The sequence below is a fragment of the Geotrypetes seraphini genome, chromosome 9 (genome assembly GCF_902459505.1).
Source record: "Geotrypetes seraphini chromosome 9, aGeoSer1.1, whole genome shotgun sequence".
In the NCBI taxonomy this organism is placed as follows: Eukaryota; Metazoa; Chordata; class Amphibia; order Gymnophiona; family Dermophiidae; genus Geotrypetes; species Geotrypetes seraphini.
In genome coordinates, this window is record NC_047092.1 from 138932317 (window position 1) to 138953951 (window position 21635).

Sequence of the window (21635 nt, forward strand, 5' to 3'; positions counted from 1 at the left end):
GACTATTCCAGCGATCAACCACCCTTTTGGTGAAGAAGAACCACAAGGACTGACATGTAGATTGATGAATCGGAATAGGTATTAGGTTATTAATAAATTTAAATGTTTGCCACGTGGAAAATAAAATTCTATTGTCTTTATAAATCCTAGGTAACTTGATACTTAAAATGTGACACAATCGCAATGGGGACAGAAGTTGCCATTCCAGAATTAACCAGTCCAGAAGATGTTCCATGAGCTCAGGAAGGATCCAATACATACCCTGATGCAGTATATAGGCCTGATGGTACCTATAAAAATTTAGAAAGTTTACCCCACCCGCCACAATTGGTTTTTGTAAAGATACTAAAGCAATTCTCACAGTTTTACCCAGTCAAATAAATTTAGTAAGGATGCTATTTAATTTCTTATAAAAAGGACCCCTGAAAATAAACTGGCAACATACCCTTTGGTAGCAAAAAACAGGCAAAATCATCATTTTAACCTTTTGGACTCTCCCCCACCAAGAAAGATGTAAGGGGTTCCATTGCTCACACATTTCTGAGACCTTCAGCAATAAAGATTTTTCATTTACTCTCATTGTATCTTCCAGCGTTTTTTGAATCCAAATACCCAGATATTTTATACCCTCTTCCTTCCAAGGGAAAGGGAAAGAATCAAATAATCCTTTTACACAATATACATTTAGCGGAAGAACCTCCGATTTACTCCAATCTATTTTATATCCAGAAAATTTTCCAAATCTAGTAAATGCGAAATGGTAGATTCAGGATTCTTCAAATGAAACAAAATATTATGCTTGTGTTTTATAAAGCAAAGTAGATACCTACTTTCATTTACTGAATAGGCTCCCAATAAAGGTCTTCTAAGGGCCTCTTCTATTAAACTACGCTAGCAGTTTCTAGAGTGGGGAACCGTGCTGAATGGCCTGCTCTACTTCCGATGCTCATAGAATTCCTATGAGCATTGGGAGCAGCGTGGGCCATTCAGCGCACACATCACACATTAGTCTTATTCAGAAGGGATCATTTCACATAATAAATAAAATTGCATTCCTACAGACATGTAACTCATGCAAAAATGTGTGTGAGTATTTGCTGTATATATCTATATTTCTCTATATTATGGTTATTATAATACAAATACTTCTGTTCTCCTTTTACCTCTTTAGTTCAATGACAGATTACAGAATTAAAAGCTAGGTTAATTGACCTGGGAATTACAGTGAGTGAAGTGAGTTATAACAAACAATACAGTATATTGTTTAAATAAGGTATGGATTAGTTAGTGGTTGATTCAGTTACACAGAAAAGATGTTAGCAATTCCCTGAATCTGAGGTAGTTTTTGCATAGATAGATATTCTGGGTTGAGCATGCAATTTAAATGCAAGTCAGTGGAGCTTTTAATTTAATAGTATTTTCTATGGATTTTTTTTTCCAGATGTTGCTATTTCTTTAAAACAAATTGCAGCATGAGAATCTATCAGTGGAACTGTCTCACTCCCTTCTGTTAATTTCATTGGAAGCTAAAGTGTTTCTGCATTATGCTTAAAATGCAGGCTGCTTTGTGTTGAATGCTTTGGCAAGATATTTTAGTTTATTAAAGTTTATTTGATCTCTTTAACTGTCTGCATAGATGGATATTATCAAAATTTAAGACGTTTTTAAACAGCTGTTGTACAATGATTACATTTATAGAGAGAAGAAACTGGACATTTCTTTATGGATCTAGTTTATTGCAGCCTCCATTTCTGTTAAGTATTCTATGCAGTGGCATTTGGTGAGAAAGTCTGAAACAGAAATGTAGAAAATAATGGCAGATAAAGGCCACATGGCCCATCCAGTCTGCACATCCACACCATCCACTATCTTTTCCTCCCTCTAAGAGAATCTCATATGTATGGCTCATGCTTTCTTAAATTCAAATATAGTCCTTTTCTGAACTACCTCCATCAGGAGGTTGTTCTGTATATTCACTTCCCTTTCCATTAAGAAATATTTCCTTAGATTACTTTTAAATTTATCCCCCTTCAACTTCATATTGTGCCCTATTGTTCCAGAACTTCCTTTCAGTTGAAAGAGACCAACCTCCTGTGCAGAAATATTTAAATAAAGTAAAACCTTGGATTGCAAGTAACTCGGCTTGCAAGTGTTTTGCAAGACAAGCAAAATATTTTATTAAATTTAAACTTGATATACAAGCAATGTCTCGCAATACAAGTACATATAGTATACACACATCACAACTAAGCCAATGGTTCTTCTCTCTCTGACGCTGCAGGAGTGTAGTGACTGTTCTAAACAAGCTAAGTCTTGCAATACATACAGTACATACAGTATACACGTGTCATATCATCATAACTGATCCAATGGTTCTTCTCTCTCTGATGCTGCAAGAGTGTAGTGACTTTTCTAAATGAGCGAGGTCTTGCAATATGAGTACATACATTGGCTTAGTTGTGATGTGTGTATACTATATGTACTTGTATTGCAAGACATTGCTTGTATATCAAGTTTAAATTTAATAAAATATTTTGCTTGTCTTGCAAAACACTTGCAAGCCAAGTTACTTGCAATCCAAGGTTTTACTTTATTTAAATATTTCTGCAGCATAAATGCACAGGAGGTTGGTCTCTTTCAACTGAAAGGAAGTTCTGGAACGATAGGGCACAATATGAAGTTGAAGGGGGATAAATTTAAAAGTAATCTAAGGAAATTTTGCTTGTCTTGCAAAACACTTGCAAGCCAAGTTACTTGCAATCCAAGGTTTTACTTTATTTACGCAGCTCCTGATTGGTGGAATAAGTTACCATGCCAAGCTGGATCATGGCAGCACTATTGCTTTGTCATATGATGTGAATGGCTGGATATAAACATTCCAAACTGGAATCCCTTAACGGTTGGTATTCTCTAGTCCCCGCTACTGGAATTGCCATCAAAGCTCACTCTAATCTATTAAAACCATCTTGTCACTTGTGGGATACAGACTGTAAAAGTCTGACCAGCCTTGTCCACATATTCCAAATTACTGGAGTTTTTGTCAAAGCCTTCCCCAACCTATCCTAAACTGAGCTGCTATACCAGGAACAAAGACCATGCATGTCTGTCTGTTACAAACCTTAGTTCATTTTATACAATTCATTTTCTAATTAGAAATCTTTGTGTTCATCCTATGCTTTTTGAATTCTACCACCATCTCATATGACCTACAGTATATGTAGTGAAGACAATAATTAGTGGAGAAATATGGCCTACAAGACTCACTGACCAGGGATAGTAACTTATTCCACACAGGAGTCCAATAAATAAACCGAGTGCCCTCGGGATGGGACCCAAAGTGATGGGCTGGGTCAGGAACTGGTTGAGTGGAAGGTAACAGAGGGTAGTGGTCAGTGGAGATCGCTCTGAGGAAAGGGATTTACCATTGGTGTGCCTTAAGGTTCTGTTCTTGGGCCTATTCTTTTTAACATTTTTATAAGCGATATAGCTGAAGGGCTCTCGGGTAAGATTTGCCTCTTTGCGGATGATACCAAAATCTGCAAGAGAGTAGAGATCCCAGATGGTGTGACTAACATGAAGAAAGACCTAGCAAAACTTCAAGTTTCAAGTTTATTATGATTTGATATACCATTTTAAAACCAAATGGTCTGAAATTTGGCAGCTAAAATGTAATGTTAAGAAATGCAAGGTTATGCATCTGGGCTGCAAAATCTGAAGGAACAGTACAGTTTAGGGGATGAAGAACTTATGTGCACGACAGAAGAGCAGAACTTAGGTGTGATTGTATGTGATGATCTTAGGTGGCCAAACAGGTTGAAAAGGTGATGGCGAAAGTTAGAAGGATGCTAGGGTGCATAGGAAGAGGTATGGCCAGTAGGAAAAAGGAGGTATTGATTCCTCTGTATAAGACTCTGATGAGACCTCATTTAGAATATTGTGTGCAATTCTGGAGATTGCACCTGCAAAAAGATATAAGAAGGTTAGAGTCGGTCCAAAGGAAGGCTACTAAAATGGTGCATGGTCTTCATCATAAGGCGTATGGGGACCGACTTAAAGATGTATGTATATTTTGGAGGAAAGGTGGGAGAGGGAAGATATGATAGAGACGATTAAATACCTAAGTGGCATAAATCCACATGAGTCGAGTCTCTTTCATTTGAAAGGAAGCTCTGAAATGAGAGGGCATAAGATGAATTTAAGAGGTGATAGGCTCAGGAGTAATCTAAGGAAATACTTTTCTTGTTTTGCAGAAAGGGTGGTAGATGTGTGGAACAGTCTCCTGGAAGAGGCGGGGGAGACAATAACTGTCTGAATTCAAGAAAGCATGGGGTAGGCTTGTGGGTTCTCTTAGAGAGAGGAAGAGATAATGGTTACTGCTGATGGACAAATTGCATGGGCCATTTAGCCTTTATCTGCCATCAAGTTTCTATGTTTCTCTGCTGCAATCAGCTGATGGCAGGCTGTGGTCTATTGTCTAGATCCCCCAGTAAAGATAGGTGCCAGAAATGTAGGCCTGGAAATATATTTTTTGTTTCACTCAAGAGAATATATTTGAGCTCTAGAACATGTTGTCAGAGGAAGTGGTAACAATGGTTAACGTAGCTGGTTTTAAACAAAGGTTTGGACAATTTAGTTGAGGAAAAGTCTGCCATTCTTCCATTTGTAACTTTACTTGCCCCCTCAGATGTACCCTCCTGCTCTACCCAGTATGTTCCATCTCTCCAAATATACTATCTTTCTTACTATTTCCTCTTCTTTATCCAATCTCTCTTTTTATATAAATAACAGTTCTTTACTTACAAATAACATTTTTTTTAAATAATTTGACCTGGTAATCAGCTACACCTTCTCAATCCATATTTGATCCTTCTGTTACAAATCCTTTAAATCTAAAATATACTCTTGATGATCAGTGGGTTCATCCACTATTTGTGTTGATCCTCCTGTAGCCAATATTCAGACTGCAGTAGACAACCGGTTATCTCGCATGATCAGTGGAGAGGCAGGAAATTCAATGCCAGTGCCCTATCCCTTTGGGCAGAGATTGAGTTTTCCTGTCCTAATCAGTACATCTACATTACTGCACACCACCTGTTCAGTGAAGGAATACCATCTAAGCCCTTACTGCCTTCCAAAAGGGTGTCAGTTAAGTGCACATGAAGTAATTGCAATATTAGCACATGGCCATTAATGGAGAAAAAAAAATAAAATCGGCCATTTTATAGCTTTGGTAAAAATACTGTACCTTAGCTCATGGGAAAACGGCTACTTAAGGGCACATTAAGGCCACTTTTTTTGCTGCAGCTTAGTAAAAGAATCATTTAATCATTTATTTTCCATTTCGAACAGATACATTTATTATCACAGCCTTAGAACAAGAGATAAATGCAAAAGCCTGCAGGAGTTTTAGTTTTGTAAGCAATGCAAGCATTAAATGTTTTCTGAAGGTTAAAGAATTTGAAACAAAAATTGAAAGTAACAAAATTGGAAAATGGAAAAGTTAATAGAAATGCTGGAGAAAGGTCAGTAGAATAGGTTATACAAAGAAACAGACCTTGATAAGGATGGTATATGCTAGCAATGGCAACATACAGTAATTGTGATCATAGCCCATGCTTTTTATTGGGGTGTTTACAAAGATTTATCTGTTCATCAGTGATTGCAATAATACAAACTCAGTAAATCAAGAAAAACAAAGATAGTCCCTCCAGTCACTTTTTTGCTCTAATTTAATAAAATTGAATTATCAAGCTATCATAGTACAATAAAAGCCCACCTGAAAATGAAGAGTTTATGATAATAACTGCATACCATTATTTTACCATCTCTAACACCTGAATTAATATATGACAAAGTAGCAACAAATAGCTTATTATTTATTGTAGCTTTAATTGGTGTTGTAAAGTCATATTCTTGTTTTTTTCCTTCAACCCTCACAATTTAGAAACTTAATTTTCCCAGATATTTATTGCATGATCAAGGAAAAGGAACTGTATATATCTGCTATATAACTTTTCCTTTCAAAAAACAGTTAAAGAACTTTAACTGGGTTTTATTAAACGGCAGTAGAGGTTTCTACTGTGGACCAGCAAGGTAAATGCTCTGGCGCTCATAGAATTCCTATGAGCTTCGAAGCGTTTACCTCGCAGGCCCATGGTAAAAACCTCTACTACCATTTAGTAAAAGGAGGTCTTCATTATTTCCAAGTTTCTTGGGTAGGAAACTGAAATGCAAATGCAAGTCTTCAGAAGGAACCATTGTTTATTAATGTAATACAATTTGATTTAAAAATTAACCATATTTTCACGTAGATAACGCACACCCGTGTAAAACGCGCACACGGGTATAGTGCGCGGAAAACACAAATCTATGTACAGAAATTTTTATATACCGCGCACACCCGTATACCGCGCATGCTGCCCGACTCTCCTTTCGCCCGCCCCGACTCTCCTCTCCCCCTTGAAGTCCTGTCCCCACCCTGAAAGCCTGATGCCCCCCTAACCCCACCCTGCACTACATTACGGGCAGGAGGGATCCCAGGCCCTCCTGCCCTCGACGCAAGCCCCCCCTCCCCCCAACGACCGCCCCCCCCCAAGAACCTCCGACCGCCCCCCCAGTCGACCCGCGACCCCCCTGGCCGACCCCCACGACACCCCCAACCCCCTTCCCCGTACCTTTCTGTAGTTGGCCGGACAGACGGGAGCCAAACCCGCCTGTCCGGCAGGCAGCCAACGACGGAATGAGGCCGGATTGGCCCATCCGTCCCAAAGCTCCGCCTACTGGTGGGGCCTAAGGCGCCTGGGCCAATCAGAATAGGCCCGGGAGCCTTAGGTCCCTCCTGGGGGCGGGGCCTGAGGCACATGGGCCCAACCCGACCATGTGCCTCAGGCCCTGCCCCCAGGAGGGACCTAAGGCTCCCGGGCCTATTCTGATTGGCCCAGGCGCCTTAGGCCCCACCAGTAGGCGGAGCTTTGGGACGGATGGGCCAATCCGGCCTCATTCCGTCGTTGGCTGCCTGCCGGACAGGCGGGTTTGGCTCCCGTCTGTCCGGCCAACTACAGAAAGGTACGGGGAAGGGGGTTGGGGGTGTCGTGGGGGTCGGCCAGTGGGGTCGCGGGTCGGCTGGGGGGGCGGTCGGAGGTTCTTGGGGGGGGGGGTGGGGTTTGCGTCGAGGGCAGGAGGGCCTGGGATCCCTCCTGCCCGTAATGTAGTGCAGGGTGGGGTTAGGGGGTCGCCGTGGCCAGGAGGACTTGGGCTCCCTCCTGGCCCGATATTGTCGGGGAGTTGGGGAATCGGCGGGGCAAGAGGGCTTGGGCTCCCTTTTGCCCCGATCGTGTCGGGGAGTCGGGGGGGCAAGAGGGCTTGAGCTCCCTTTTGCCCCGATCGTGTCGGGGAGTCGGGGGGGCAAGAGGGCTTGAGCTCCCTCTTGCCCCGATCGTGTCGGGGAGTCGGGGGGGCAAGAGGGCTTGAGCTCCCTCTTGCCCCGATCGTGTCGGGGAGTCGGGGGGGGCAAGAGGGCTTGAGCTCCCTTTTGCCCCGATCGTGTCGGGGAGTCGGGGGGGCAAGAGGGCTTGAGCTCCCTCTTGCCCCGATCGTGTCGGGGGTGCCAGGGACCACACGGAGTCACCCACCGTACCACCCGATTCGGATAAGCGCAGGTATCGGTGGGTGGCTTATTTGCGGGGGGGGGTGCCTTATTTTACATTTTTTTCTAAAAAGGGGGGGCTGTCTTATTTGATGGCCCTGCCTTATCATCGGGGAAACACGGTAGAAAAAAAAAAAAAAAATGAACAGTTAAATCCCAGTTTTTGCCGCTGAGACTCTGCCCTCTCTCACTGTAAAATTAGACTCTACTTAGTCTGTCTTTAAATTTAAAAAATGTGTGTTGTTTTAAAAAACAATTATGTTTTTAGATGTATCTAAATAAAAATAATAACCAAAAATTTATCTTTTTTTATGTCATCTTAGCATATTTTATGCTACAGAACGAATTTTTTTTTTAACATGTATTGTTATGGGAAAACGCGTTTCACATAACGAACTTTTCGCATAACAAACTTGCTCCTGGAACGAATTAAGTTCGTTGTGTGAGGCACCACTGTAAATTTATTTAAAGCATTAAAGGCTCCTTTTACAAAGGTGAGCTAGCGGTTTTAGCGCACGCTAGCTGCTACCGCCTCCTTTAAAGCAGGCGGTAATTTTTCACTATAGCGCATGTTAATCTTGTACGTGCGCTAGAAACGCTAGTGCCCCTTCGTAAAAGGAGCCCTAAATCTTTCTGCAGCAACACACTCATATTTGGCAGTTAAACAGTGTTCAACCAAGTTATGATGCATCCTTCCAATGTTGTAAGATGATTTTAATGGCCAAATTAAGCAAAATCCTTAACAATTTTGAATGGTTATCAGGTACTGGCAGCTGAAGCCGAAAATGGCCTAATGCTATGACATTTAAAGTAAGTGATTCCTTGATTTTCGACAAACTACAGATAGGGCTCCTTTTACTAAGCTGCGATAGCGTTTTTAGCGCACGAAGAATTTTAGTGCATGCTAAACCCGCGCTAAGCAGCTAGAACTAACGCCAGCTCAATGCTGGCATTAAGGTCTAGCGCGCGGCAATTCTGCGCGCACTAAGCACTCGCTAAAACCACTATCGCAGCTTAGTAAAAGGAGCCCATAGTGCCCCATACACATAGCCAATACTCACGTATATGACCACAATAGTATAATGAATGGATTAGAGTGCCAACCTCCTTTTGACACGACCAATATTTATTTGAATTATCGCTTTTAATTTTAGATAATTTATAAGAAGTCCAAATGGCTTTGTGAAATACAAAAAATATAGATTATTTAATTGCTGCTGATCGTAATAATTTATGAATGGAAGTCCAAACCTATTCCCAACATTGCTCAGAAAGATCCTTCTTAATGTCAAATCGCCATGGGATGAGAGTATGTATTAACCTGCAATATTTTAGACCATTTAGAAGCAGCCCCTTTTTTAGATGTTATTACTGACATGAAACGACAGTAGACTCAGGGTGGAAGAACAGAGCAGTTTACACTTCAAAAAAGCATTAAGACAATGCTGAAGTTCTAACCATATAGAAGTGATTGGAAGGTAACTTGTATTCATGCTGCAATTCCTGAAAAGTTAACCACTTATCATCTTTTCTTAATTGATAAATTGACCATATACCAGCACGTTGCCACAATGGCCAATGCACCATCTTCCCTTAAATTTTAATCAGCTTGTTATTCCATATGGGTACATGTAGTGTGGTCTCCCATGGTGTGGTAAAACATTTCTCAACTGTTTTCACCGCTTGTGACTTATTATCTTAAAGCAAAATCTGAAAATATATAACTGCTATTCAGGATCTCTATATTATAAGATGTTACAAAAATTAAATCTGCTAGTGAGGAGATGCAAAATCATGTGAAAGTGCTTCAATCAGTTAGTACCTCAGCTGTGAAAGATAGTTTGATTTTGCATCATAAACTGGAACAACTGGAAAATTGTTTGCATGTTAGTAATCTACGTTTTTAAAATTTCCCTTGTTCACCTTTACTTTTAGCTAAAATATAACCAAGGTTAAACTCCCAGGGGCTGGGGCTTTAAAGGCTCTGGATCCGGGCCCCGAGGGGAAGATGTATTGTGTCGGAGCCAGCAGAGGAAAGACTCTATGGAGTCCTGGATCCTGTTCTTTGAGCAGGAGAGTTAGACGGGGAAGATTTCATTGGGCCGTAAGTTATTTGGGCCACAGCAGAACTGCCTGTCTGCCACGGTACTGCTCGTTGCACGGGAGGTGTCTGAAAGGGTGCTGGAAGTGCCAGGAGCAAGGCCGTATGTAGACGCGGACGACAAGGGAGCTGTGAGTGCCAGCCATGTCCATGCTCGTGGCCGGTGAATTTCTTGCGGCTGCGGCGCATGTCGATGACATCGTGCATGCATGGTGATGTTATCGAGATGTGCATGTGCAAAGTGTTTGGGATGCCAGTTGGGCCGAAAGGCCTGAAGATAAAGGTTTTTTTTTAAAATACTGGCAAGTGTTGGAGAGACGACGAGGGTCCAGATGGAGTGGGAAAAGGCTCCGGAGAGCTTTCCCTGAAGATTGTCACCGTGGGTTTTTAAAAAAGTTTTATTTTAAAGTAGTGGCGTGGGAGTTATGTTGGCTCATGCCAAGGTCAGTAGCATTGGGGAGATCCATGACAATGGTTCCTAAACAGGCTCGCGATCGGAGCCTGCTACGAGCACGGGATCTGCTGAGGAGGGACAGAGGAAGAAATTTTAAGGATTTGAAATTTTCAGAAGACAGCTGTAAGTAAGGAAAGTTGGTTTAAAATTTTATTTGATTTAATGCATTGGTTAGATTTTGCTTTTAGTTTACTTTTTGGTGACTTTTATGGTTTGTTCTACAACTGAATTGCTTGGGGGTTTTGGAACTCTGAGTGAGAGTTCTAAACTGCCAATGAGTTTAGTTGGGAGGCTTTTCCATTGTAAAAGGGAGCTTTGTTGAGAGTAAGGTCTTAAAAGAGTAATTAAATAGTTAAGTTTAATTGGACTCATAAATTAACTTGATCCTGTATCAAGTTCTGGGCTGTGGTGTTGATCCTAAGGTAGTAGTAATTTTTAGAATATTATTGCTATGTTGTGCATCTATATAAAAGCTAGTACTGAGTAATTTTGGTGTGTTTGCTACCACATGAGTTTTGGGTGGTTGAAAGTCTGGTTGAATGTCTGGGTGGCCAGTCCATCACTTTGCTGACCCCTTCCATGTCCAAAATGCCTTTTTCTAGGTGTTTTGGACTTGGACGATTTTTTGGACGAGAATGGGATATAAAGATAGATGACTTGGCGGTCTGGACGATCAAACAATTGGATGTATAATTAGACGATTCTAGAAAAAAAATATTTTGGACGTATTTTTTGAGAATGGACTTTAGACGCTGCCGACTTTGGATGACTAGCGCCCTAGGCCCAAAACGGACTTAGACTTTTTTTTTATTATGCCGCTTTTAGTATGTTAAAATCATTATTGTTATAATTACAATGTATTACAGTCATTACATTTGCAATATAATCTGAATAATCCACAAGTGGTTGACTATTACAAATGTAACCTGGGGTCTACTCTTTTCGCCCTGCAGCTGCTTGTACCATACTGGAAATAGGTCCCATAGACCTTAGAGTTTCTGGAGTTTGTTTTGTCCGGCTGAATCCTCCAATATTTGGAAATTAAAGTTTGGGGACTTTTGCCTGCTAAAATATGCATGGCTTGCTTTAAAACAGACAATTGCTTCCTGAGCTCTGTGACAACCTGACCTTGCATCCCAGAATTAAACAAAAAACAGACAGTGTTCAACAAGAAACTGTTTTACTGACATACAGTACGAGGCAGTGCTGAAAATTTCTCAGCCCAACCAACCAACTTCCTAAATTCTGAATGTTATTTTGCCACTGTATCTAAAAAGAGTGTTTTCTTATTTCGTTAAGTACCAATTTGCAGGAATGAAATTCTATATTTTGACATTGTTTCAGATCATTGAACCATATCCATGTCATTCTCTTCTTGGTTGGGCTGAGTACTTTTAAGCACTTCCTCATATACTGTAGTTATTACTGGGGTAGTGTGGTGCAGTGGTTAAAGCTACAGCCTCAGCACTCTGGGGTTGTGGGTTCAAACCTACACTGCTCCTTGTGACCCTGGGCAAGTCACTTAATCCCCCCCCTTGCCCCAGGTATAGTAGATAGATTGTAAGCCCACTAGGACAGACAGAGAATTAGTTTCAAACATACTATCACTACTTCTTATCATTTCTATAGTACTGCCAGATGTACGCAGCGCTGAGCATTAAACAGATAAGAGACAATAAGAAAGGAACCTTGGCCTTCTAGCACTGTAAAGGATGCAGGGCAGATCAGGCTCAATTATGCAAAAAAAAGAAAAAAACTGGTAGTCAAAAGGCTTAAGAAAATCCTGTTTCCACAGTGATTACACATTTCCAAAAAGGAGGATAAATCTTTAACTTGAAATGAGAAACCAGGTGGTTTCTGTGTAATCTGTGATGAAAATAAAACCTTTCAGTGCCCTACTTGAATGATGGCTCCAAATGCAGTTCACTCCTTTTTCCTAGGCACTGAATAGCGACTCATCCTTAAGTCCATTTCACTCTGTCTCTCCTGGGTTGCTGGCAAAATGTGGTGCAACTCTGAACACAGAAGCCTTTGTCTGCAAAAGGCAGGCTTTCCCCTTTCTCTTCCTTACTATGTAAGACAGGGAGAAAGCTCATCTCTCCTCTCTTAAAAATCCTGCATAGCTGTAGACTAGCCTTCAGAACTCTACTCTCTCGGCTATCTTTCAATCCCATAGTTCCAATTTCTACATCCATCTCAATGAATCGGTAGCACCCCAGAATTCAAAATAGCTCACATAGAAATGAACCCTGTTGTTGCTGGTATAGGCAAAGCGAGTCCATTAACCTCCTGTGAGTTATGCTGCTGGTATGGTTTAAATGAATCCACAAAAATAAACCTGCTCCTAGTTTTCAAATTAACACACAATCGCATATTATTTTCTTTGACCACCTCCAGAGCTTTTGAGGCTTTTTGAAGTTTGGATTAAACAAATCCACTTCAGGTTTAGCATATAGCTTTTTGGCTCTTCACCCAGGCCTTTAATGGAAGCAGTAACTAACTTGCTAGTCACACACCTACAAAGAATGATATAGACTGCACATACATGTTTATCCACATAATAATCAAGTACTTTTCTGCAGAGAATGGTCTAAAGGCTGCTGTATCCCCTCTATCAAGCATCGGGGTCTACCATTGAAGACGGCCTCCACTGACAGACCACTCGACTCTCTTTATGCTGATACAAATAATATGAGTTTAATAATCAAATAGCAATAGCTTACAGGAACAAATCACACAGCATACAGAGTAATAGAGCATACACCAGGCTGGCCAGGCTGATGGAGAACTTCCGACGAGTTCTCACTCCTTGGTTCAAAGAGCTTTCTTTTATATAATTCTGACAGCTCTGGCCCACGTTGGTGCATGTTACATTTCACACTTTCATTGGTTAATCATATTCTTTATCTCATTTATTAGGCTATGGATTGGTTAACATAATTGAGTGATACTGTGTCTTACACCTTTTTCCATCTAATTCTACCCTCATTTCCCTGTAAATGTCCTTTTAATATATCAAGAACCTCCCTCGAGCACCTGGCCTAACGGCTTTTCAGTTCTGTGGTTAGCCTTTTTGCTACACTAGTATCCCTGGTTCGTCTTTCTTCTTGTGAAACTTCCATAAACCTATCATACCACTATATAGCTAAGATCTCTTTTTCACCAGAATTGTTTTTCTCTCCAACTGTGCCTTCTGCTTGACTCTGCTTCCAGAAAAAGCAGAAGTGCCTTTCAGAGTTAACAGTTTCTAGTCAGAGTGAGTCAGAGTGTCCATTTTGCTTTTTTTTCAGCACCCATTTTAGGTCTTAGCTGTATTGGCCTGCTCCTGCTATAACAGGGAAATTCTCAGGGGTCTTCACCTGAGCTTACAGGACTTCTCCCCTTCTTCAATATGCAACTTTCTTTAAATTAGCCTCCTTATTTTGTAACTCCTGTTACTCTAACTTATGTATCTATGTTCCATATTTTCTTACACCCTATACTGTCTATTAAAATGTTTTATTGCTTATTGTATTGCCATATAATGCACTGTTGTTTGAATATTTATACTGCTGTAATTGTTTATTGCCTTATGTTTGTCTTATTCTTGCTGAACACTGTCTTGAATAAATCCATTCAAAAAGGCAGTAAATAAATCCTAATAATAAATTTAAAAAAATATAGCTGCCTTCATGCTGTGCTTAGAGTCCCACAGGAAACAGCATTGCCTTTATTTCTGACTTTTCTCTAGCCAGGAGAGAGAATGCCAGAACCCAGTAATACTCAAGCCTCGATGCTCTAAACTTGCTGTTAAAATCCTGTGAGCCAGTGTAATGATGGTAAAATTTCCAGTTTCTAAACGACAAACAATGCTCTAAAAACTTTGTATACAAATGAGGTTCCAGAAAACTCATAGAAAATACTTATGATCAGTCTCTGGAGAAAACAACTGACACAAGTGCAGAATAATTCATGGAAAAGAGACATAAATGTGCTTATGCACCAGGAAAAGCTACGTCTTAGACACGCATGAGCATGAAAAAAAATACCCCCTCTTTTACTAAGGTGTGCTATGCTTTTTAGTGCGCTGTAAATTTTAGCGCGCTAAACACATGCTAAACGCTAATGCGCGCATGTTATCCTATGGATGCATTAGTGGTTAGCACGCGTGTTGATTTAGCGCGTGCTAAACGTACGTTAATATGTTTAGCACACCTTAGTAAAAGAGGGCCATAGGTGTGCTTAATTGTAGCGCATCATAGGCACACATCATGAGCGTCATTGCCGGTAATTTTGGATTGTTAAAAGTTCACACTTCATTTCATGTGTCACCCAGCAATGTCTGGGCAGCGCTCATTTTAATATTTATGAGCTCATTGTAATATAATTATTGGAGGCTGCAACGACACATGGAAAAAGCCGTGCAGAGCCATTTTGTTAATCAGTAGCTAAAATACTTCAACACTAAGGGGTTCTTTTATTTATTATTGCGCGCTAAATGCTAAGGCATCCGTTATATCCTATGGGCATCTTAGCATTTAGCATGCACTAATCTTTAGCACATGCTAAATCGGTTAGCGCACCTTAATAAAAGGACCCCTAAACCGATTTACTGTCAATCGTTAAAGCCAGGATGAGTTTAGAGCAGGGGTAGGGAACTCTGGTCCTCGAGAGCCATATTCCAGTTGGGTTTTCAGGATTTCCCCAATGAATATGCATGAGATCTATGTGCATGCAGTGCTTTCAATGCATATTCATTGGGGAAATCCTGAAAACCCGACTGGAATACGGCTCTCGAGGACCGGAGTTCCCTACCCCTGGTTTAGAGCATCGGAGCCTCAATTCTTTATAAGCTCCACGGAGCTGAAACATCCATTCAGTGAATCCTTCAGAGCACAGTATGAAGATGCATCTGTTCTTTGCTTCGTGCTAGTTGTTGCCCTGCCTGTTGTCTATGTGTTACACTGCACATGGTTTAATGCAACGCTATACTACTCCCTTTGTGTCTTTTTTGTGTATTGTAAGTACTATCCCTAATGAGAATTCATACACAGCAAAATATGTTCTCTGATAAGATGTATGAAAATCTGTACAAAATATCACCTGTTCAAAGAATTAAAGCAGCCTGTTGATTAATTGTATCAATTTTTTAACTCGTCTATGTGGAAACTATAATAAGGCAATAGAACCAAATGTCTAATATAGAAATCAAAAGTGACACTAATTACAGGAATGGTGCTTATTGAATTGCATTATACTGTTGTTAATTATTTAGTAGAAGAACGGATAAAGTTCTAACAGGTTTGGTTTTCTGTTTCCTTTGATGTTTAGATTTGTGACAAAGAATGGCATTACTACGTTGTGAATATTGAGTTTCCTGTGGTTACATTATACATGGATGGAACAACTTATGAGCCTTACCTGGTAACCAATGATTGGCCTATTCATCCATCACATATAGATATGCAATTAACAGTTGGTGCTTGTTGGCAAGGTAATTAAGTTTAATACACATACAGAATTTTTTTTTAAATTAAATGCAGATAAATATACACATGATTTTTTGCAGATTTCATTTTTTATGCAAAGGTCTATAGGATGAACTGAAAATACTGTAAAAGATAAAGTGGTAAAGAACTTGTATACTGCTTTTTCTGTGTGATTCTTAAAGGTTAGGCTTTTATGCTTTCTATTAATATTTGTATGCCTATAGTTTGGAAATGGTGGAGCTACTGCATGATTACTTTGTAGGGATCAAATGGGTATGATGTACCCTTTCATCCAAAAGATCTGGAGATAGCATTTCCACTGTAAAAAGTTTGTTGTAAAACTTTTCTACAAAGCTTTTTATATTACTAGTTTCTGAATCTTTGGGTATGTCCATAATTCCGAGATTTACATCTGAGCAATTCTCCAGGTCTTCATCTTTTAGCAGTAATTGCTTAATAGCACTATGCTGGATATTAATATATTACTTAAGTGTGAAGATCTTCTCCTTGGGCTAGATTCATAAAGCAAACCGATCGTGTACCGATCAGTTTGCGACCCCTTTGCGACCAGATTTCCCTCCTGCACTATTCACTAACCTCTCCAGCGATCCGCTTCAAATCCGTGCATGCAAATGAGGGGAAACGCATGCAAAGTAGGCAGGGACGCGATTCACCAAACAAATTTGGGACACCGATTGGGCTGGCCAATCAAGAATAGAAGCGACTGTTGGGGACCAGTTGCACACGTCTCTGCTGACTCTCCTGCTCCATTGCCATCCTGCACTCTGCCCTGATCTTCCACTGCCGCCCTGCACTCCTCTGCCCCGATCTTCCACTGCCGCCCTGCACTCCTCTGCCCCGATTTTTCACTGCCGCCCTGCACTCCTCTGTCCCGATCTTCCACTGCCACCCTGCACTCCTCTGCTCCAATCTTCCACTGCCGCCCTGCACTCTGCCCCAATCTTCAGTCTTTGGGGTTTTTTTGAAGCCTGTCCAGTCCCAATCTTCCAGCTCTGCTGCCTTCCCTGCAGTGCAATCCGTGGGTTTAAAGCGGGACTGTGGGGAAGGCAGCAGAAAGCAGGAGAGTCTGGGCAGCAAGAGCAGGGCTTGGCTGGAAGGGGAGAGCAGGAGAGTCGGCGTACGTCAAAAAAAAAAACAGCAATTTTTTTTTTAAACCCAGACACAAAATACATGTGCAAACCATCTGCAGGGAAAGCAGATAGTCTGAGCATGTGTTGGGATCGCGCACCAACGATCCGTGCAGCGTTCCTCTGACTGCCCCCATCTGCTTATTGGAGTTTCAAAAATCCATCGGACCTGCCCAAATCAGCATGAAGCGGTCTCGATCAGGCAAGTTCATGAATCTAGCCCCTTGTTAGAAGATATGTATGTGATTTTCCACTTCAGTTTCTTTATAACTTCTTTTAAACCTTTTCAAACAGACCCTATTTTATTTAGCATCTTCAGCAATTGAACAATTAGTTTAGCATTGCTACACTTGATCTCCCTCATGATTGCTAATAAATCAATCCTGGCTAGCTGCTTCTGGGATGGACAAATACTGCACCTGGAGAATAGTAAAGCTGGGGCTGAGGAGGGTCCTGCATTGGCACCATCTTCAACAGATACAAACTCCATTATTGATCCCTGCATGGATTCCATTGCTGCAGCACCAGAGAGAGAATTTTCTTAGCTTTTCTTTGAGTTGCGTCTTGCAGCTGCTGTAATCACAAGAACCAACACAAAGGCCTAAAGAACTGGAACTGTAATTCGTTATTCACAAAGACCCAACACTGTCAGTGTTTTGGCTAAAAGCCTACATCAAGGGTCTAAAATAATGAACAAATAAATATAAAATACTTAAGAGCACATTGTGGCTGAGCGTGGACTGGCTAGTGTGAGTCAAGCTAGTACCTGCTCAACTCACAGACCTCATCCGAGTGAATTTTTTATTGGAGGTGGTAGGAAATATGGTACTTGGAAAAAAAGTTATAAGGTCTAGAGCAGTGGTCTCAAACACGTGGCCCGGGGCCACATGCAGCCTGCCAAGTACTATTTTGCGGCCCGAGGTCTGTACTAGTGCTGCCCACTCTTTGTAGTGTCCTCCAGCTTCCCCCTGGCATTCCGCTCTTACCTTCAGATAATTACCGCAGCCTTCAGCGAGGATTGCTGATGCTATAGCGACCCTTGCAGGCTACCTTTGTCCTCAGCAGCATGTTCCCTCTGCCGAGATCCTGCCCCTGATGTCAGAGGAGGGGCGGGACCAAGGCAGAGGGAACATGCTATGAAGGCCGACGGCAGCCTGCAAGGAACACTACAGCACCGGCGATCCTCTCTGCAGGCTGCGGTAATTAGCTGAAACTAAGTCCGGGAGGCCAGGGGGGAAGCTGGAGGACACTGCAAGGAAGGGGGGTACATGCAGGCCTTCGGTGGGGAGGAAGATTTATAAACTATAAAAAGTTTTACCTCAAGCAAAATTGTCATTTCTTTAATAAGACATTAACTTTTTTTATGCGGCCCTCCAAGTACCTACAAATCCAAAATGTGGCCCTGCAAATGGTTTGAGTTTGAGACCTCTGGTCTAGAGTCACAAACACATCCTGTATTATGTACTTTTATTGGAACATAGGTTTCTCATTAAACTGTTTAAAAATAGTTTCGCAAAACAAAAATATCTTCTCCCATCTGGGTTCTATAGGCAGATTTACTTCAATTCCTTTTAAAGTCCAAAACATATTTGTGTTCAAAACAAAACACTCTTCTTTCTGCTATTACAGTTCTACCATTTAGGCAGGCTTTACTCTGTCCTACTCAGGCTGAGCCAAACTCGCATGCTTGCAGGGACAGGCAAATTAGCTTTCTCTCAAACTTCTGCCTCCCTCTAAATTCCTTTATAGTCCAATGCAGGCACTACCTGACAATCACCACTGAGATTTTATTGTAAGGCCAAACTCAACGGCTCTGGGATCATCCTCCCTCAGTGATCAGTTATTTGTGATCCCTTCCCCAAAATCCCATTCAGGTTTTAATAACTCAGAGTCCTTTGTAATGTTATACTGCCCAAAGCAGGCTTGACGTTATTCATAGTTCCTTTTACTTTTAAAGGCTTTCTCTGCCTTGCATTCTCACACTGCTATAAAGTTACAAACATCTCTTGTACTCCTTCATGAAAAAACAATGGCCTGAGTTTTATTCTCCTTTCTTAAATGAGCAGCATCAGTAAATGTTAGCAAACACAGTCTTTGCTTTGTCAGGACATTCATATAACAATACTTGGTCAAATGCTTCAAGCTTCTTTCTAGTAACTCAGATGAACCACATCTTTGAATATTGTCACCATGCTTTCCCCTGTAGCAAACTTTTAAACATTTACTCATTATCAGTTTCCATTTGGCATTCAGAAGGTGCTAAATTGGCTTCAGAAAACTCCATGGGCTCTTCCTGACTCAAAGACCCATTACTTACAGAGTAGCATGCCATGATATCTTCCTGCATTTCAATTTCAGGATATTCAAACACAAACTCATGTAGCTGTCTGACCTTATTTCCTTTTGGAGCTGTGTTTGTCCTCTCAACCAAACATGGTCTGAGTTCATACTTCACCTTTTGAGTCTGCCCAATGCTGCCCTCTATTCCTCCCCTTTGCCTTTCTTTACTAGGAGTGTGGAAGCTAGCAACAGGTATGGGCTTTTCCCTAATCAGCTGACTCCTCCTGAGAGTTGTGTGCCTGTTTGAACTGGCTCCTTGCTTGTAGCACTCACTGTGTGTCCCGTTTAGAAGTAAACCATGAATTTATGTTTCCTGACTTTAAGGTTCCTACTTGTGCTGATTTTGTCCCACTGGACCCTGGCCTAGGAAAAGATAAATTGGTAATTGTTTGCTTAGGTACCCTTTTCAAAGTATTCTCTATGTGTGCCTCTTTCTCCCCCCCCCCCCCCAGCTCTAGGCTGTGGCATGGGTTTGGGTTTGTCTGGGCACTGGGTCAATTCCGCTGGTGTTTCATTTGCAACTGGCTTCTCTAGGTTTACACTGGAGCTCACAAGGACTTCCCTGTGACAATAAATAAGCGCATATCTCATCTTACATACAAATATCACTCAGCTCAAAAGAATCTGCATGAAACCTAATCATAAAACATATTAATAACAAAGATGCACATATTAAATATGTTTTAGTTGTATGGTTGTCTCACATACACTTGAGCAATATAAATCTCAACAATGTAAAAGGGATTCGAGTCCCAAATAAAGACAAACCTTGATTAGAAAACATGTATCGTCATGTCCATCCAACAATTTAGTAAATTAATGTTACTTTAAAAAATGATGCCATTTCATTATAATATATGACTAACAGATCTATTAAAATCTTACACCTTGTAATATATTGCAAAATACCCGTGTCGGTGATGCTGTTAAAAATCAAACGTGAGTGAATAGTACTAAGTACTAATAACCTTTTCGACAAACCTAGCCCAAATAAATGTCACAGAAATCACACTAAATTGCCTCTATATATTTGTTCTGTGTTAAAAAGAGCCCATATTGGTGACGCATTTACAGATACAAGTGCTCAGTGATAGAAACTGTAATCTTGGAGCTATTGTTACTGTAGAATCCAAGTAATAATACAGATTCAGTTTGTGCTGAATGTGAAGGATTTTTGAACTGGTGCAAGCAGAACAGAAAGACAGACCTCAGAACTAGAGAATGACATGGGGGAAAAAAATTATCACTGTTCCCACCCCGTCCCCGTGAGCTCGTCCCCGTCCCTGCCCGTCCCCGCGAGTTCAGTCCCCACCCCTGCCCGGTTCCCGCGAGCTCAGGCCCCATCCCCGCCCCACAAGCTTGGTCCCCATCCTGCAAACTGTCAGATCCCATCCATACAAGCCTCGAATAGTTATGATTTTATACTGAACTTATTTTATTAAAGTATTAAAAGAGACAATATTCTGTACAATTGTCATTTTATAAGCACATATAATACAGAGCAAGGATCAACAAAACCCCTGTCTCTCCTCCCTTTCATAAATATTCCTTCCACTATTGTGAAAACTGAACAAACAAAATTACTACAGAATGCTACACAGAAAAATCAAGCTAACAGAATACTTCAGTCACACATGGCAAGAATAGTGTTAGGGGAGTGCAACTAGGGCAACTGCCCCCTGGTCAGAAAGAGAGCAAAGAGAGCCCTAAGCCAGCTGGAAGCTAAAGAAGCAGCACAGCTTGGGCTTTGTGGTCCCCAGTTATGTCTATTACCAGCTCTAGCAGGATACATATTTCAAATCTGAAATATTCTAATCACAAAATATAAAATCAATTTATTTTTTAAAATTTATTTTTTTCTACCTTTTGTTGTCTGGTAATTTTATTCTTCAAATCACATTGGTCTCAGGCTTTGGTTTGGGGTTCCTTCTGTCTTCATCATGGTATGACTGGCTCCTGAAGGTAAAATAGATGCAGGAAGAGCTGGAGAGGAGATGCCAAGTCTGACACGGGCGCAATTTTTTTTTACCACAGGAGCAAGACTTTTCACCACTCCCATGGGGCAGTAAAAGGCCTTGTCCCCATTCCCTTGGGGCAGTGAAAGGTCTTGTCCCCATTCCTGCAGTAAACCAGTTGCAAATTTCTCCATTCCTGCGTATTTACTGCGGTGACCACGGTTTACTTTGTAAACGGTCCCCGTGTCTTTTTTTACTCAGAACCACTCCATCATATAACCTCCCCTACCCTTCCACCCCACCATAACCAAAATTTACAGAGTTCTAACTGCTATATGGCAACTACAAGTAACTGGAATTTTTCTTATTTGTTTTAATTTGCCAAAAGAAAATGTTGGACGGTTGATTTAGATATGGGATAATTGCTTGCCTTTCCAAATAATTAAAAGGAAGTTGTGAGTTCAGATACAAACTTTATTTTCCTGTCTAAGATAATTTACTATTTAAGGTTGTACCTGAGGGAA

The 21635-nt window shown here is 41.1% G+C and overlaps 1 protein-coding gene across 3 annotated transcripts in view; it reads left to right on the forward strand.

Annotated features, from left to right (window-relative positions):
* Nucleotides 1-21635, forward strand: part of CLSTN2 (calsyntenin 2) — a 1243607-nt gene that overhangs the window by 893678 nt on the left and 328294 nt on the right. For all 3 annotated transcript variants that reach the window (XM_033958408.1, XM_033958407.1, XM_033958409.1), the window contains one exon: nucleotides 15511-15673. In XM_033958408.1, the coding sequence (XP_033814299.1) occupies nucleotides 15511-15673 (163 nt within the window). The remainder of the gene's footprint in view (nucleotides 1-15510; nucleotides 15674-21635) is intronic.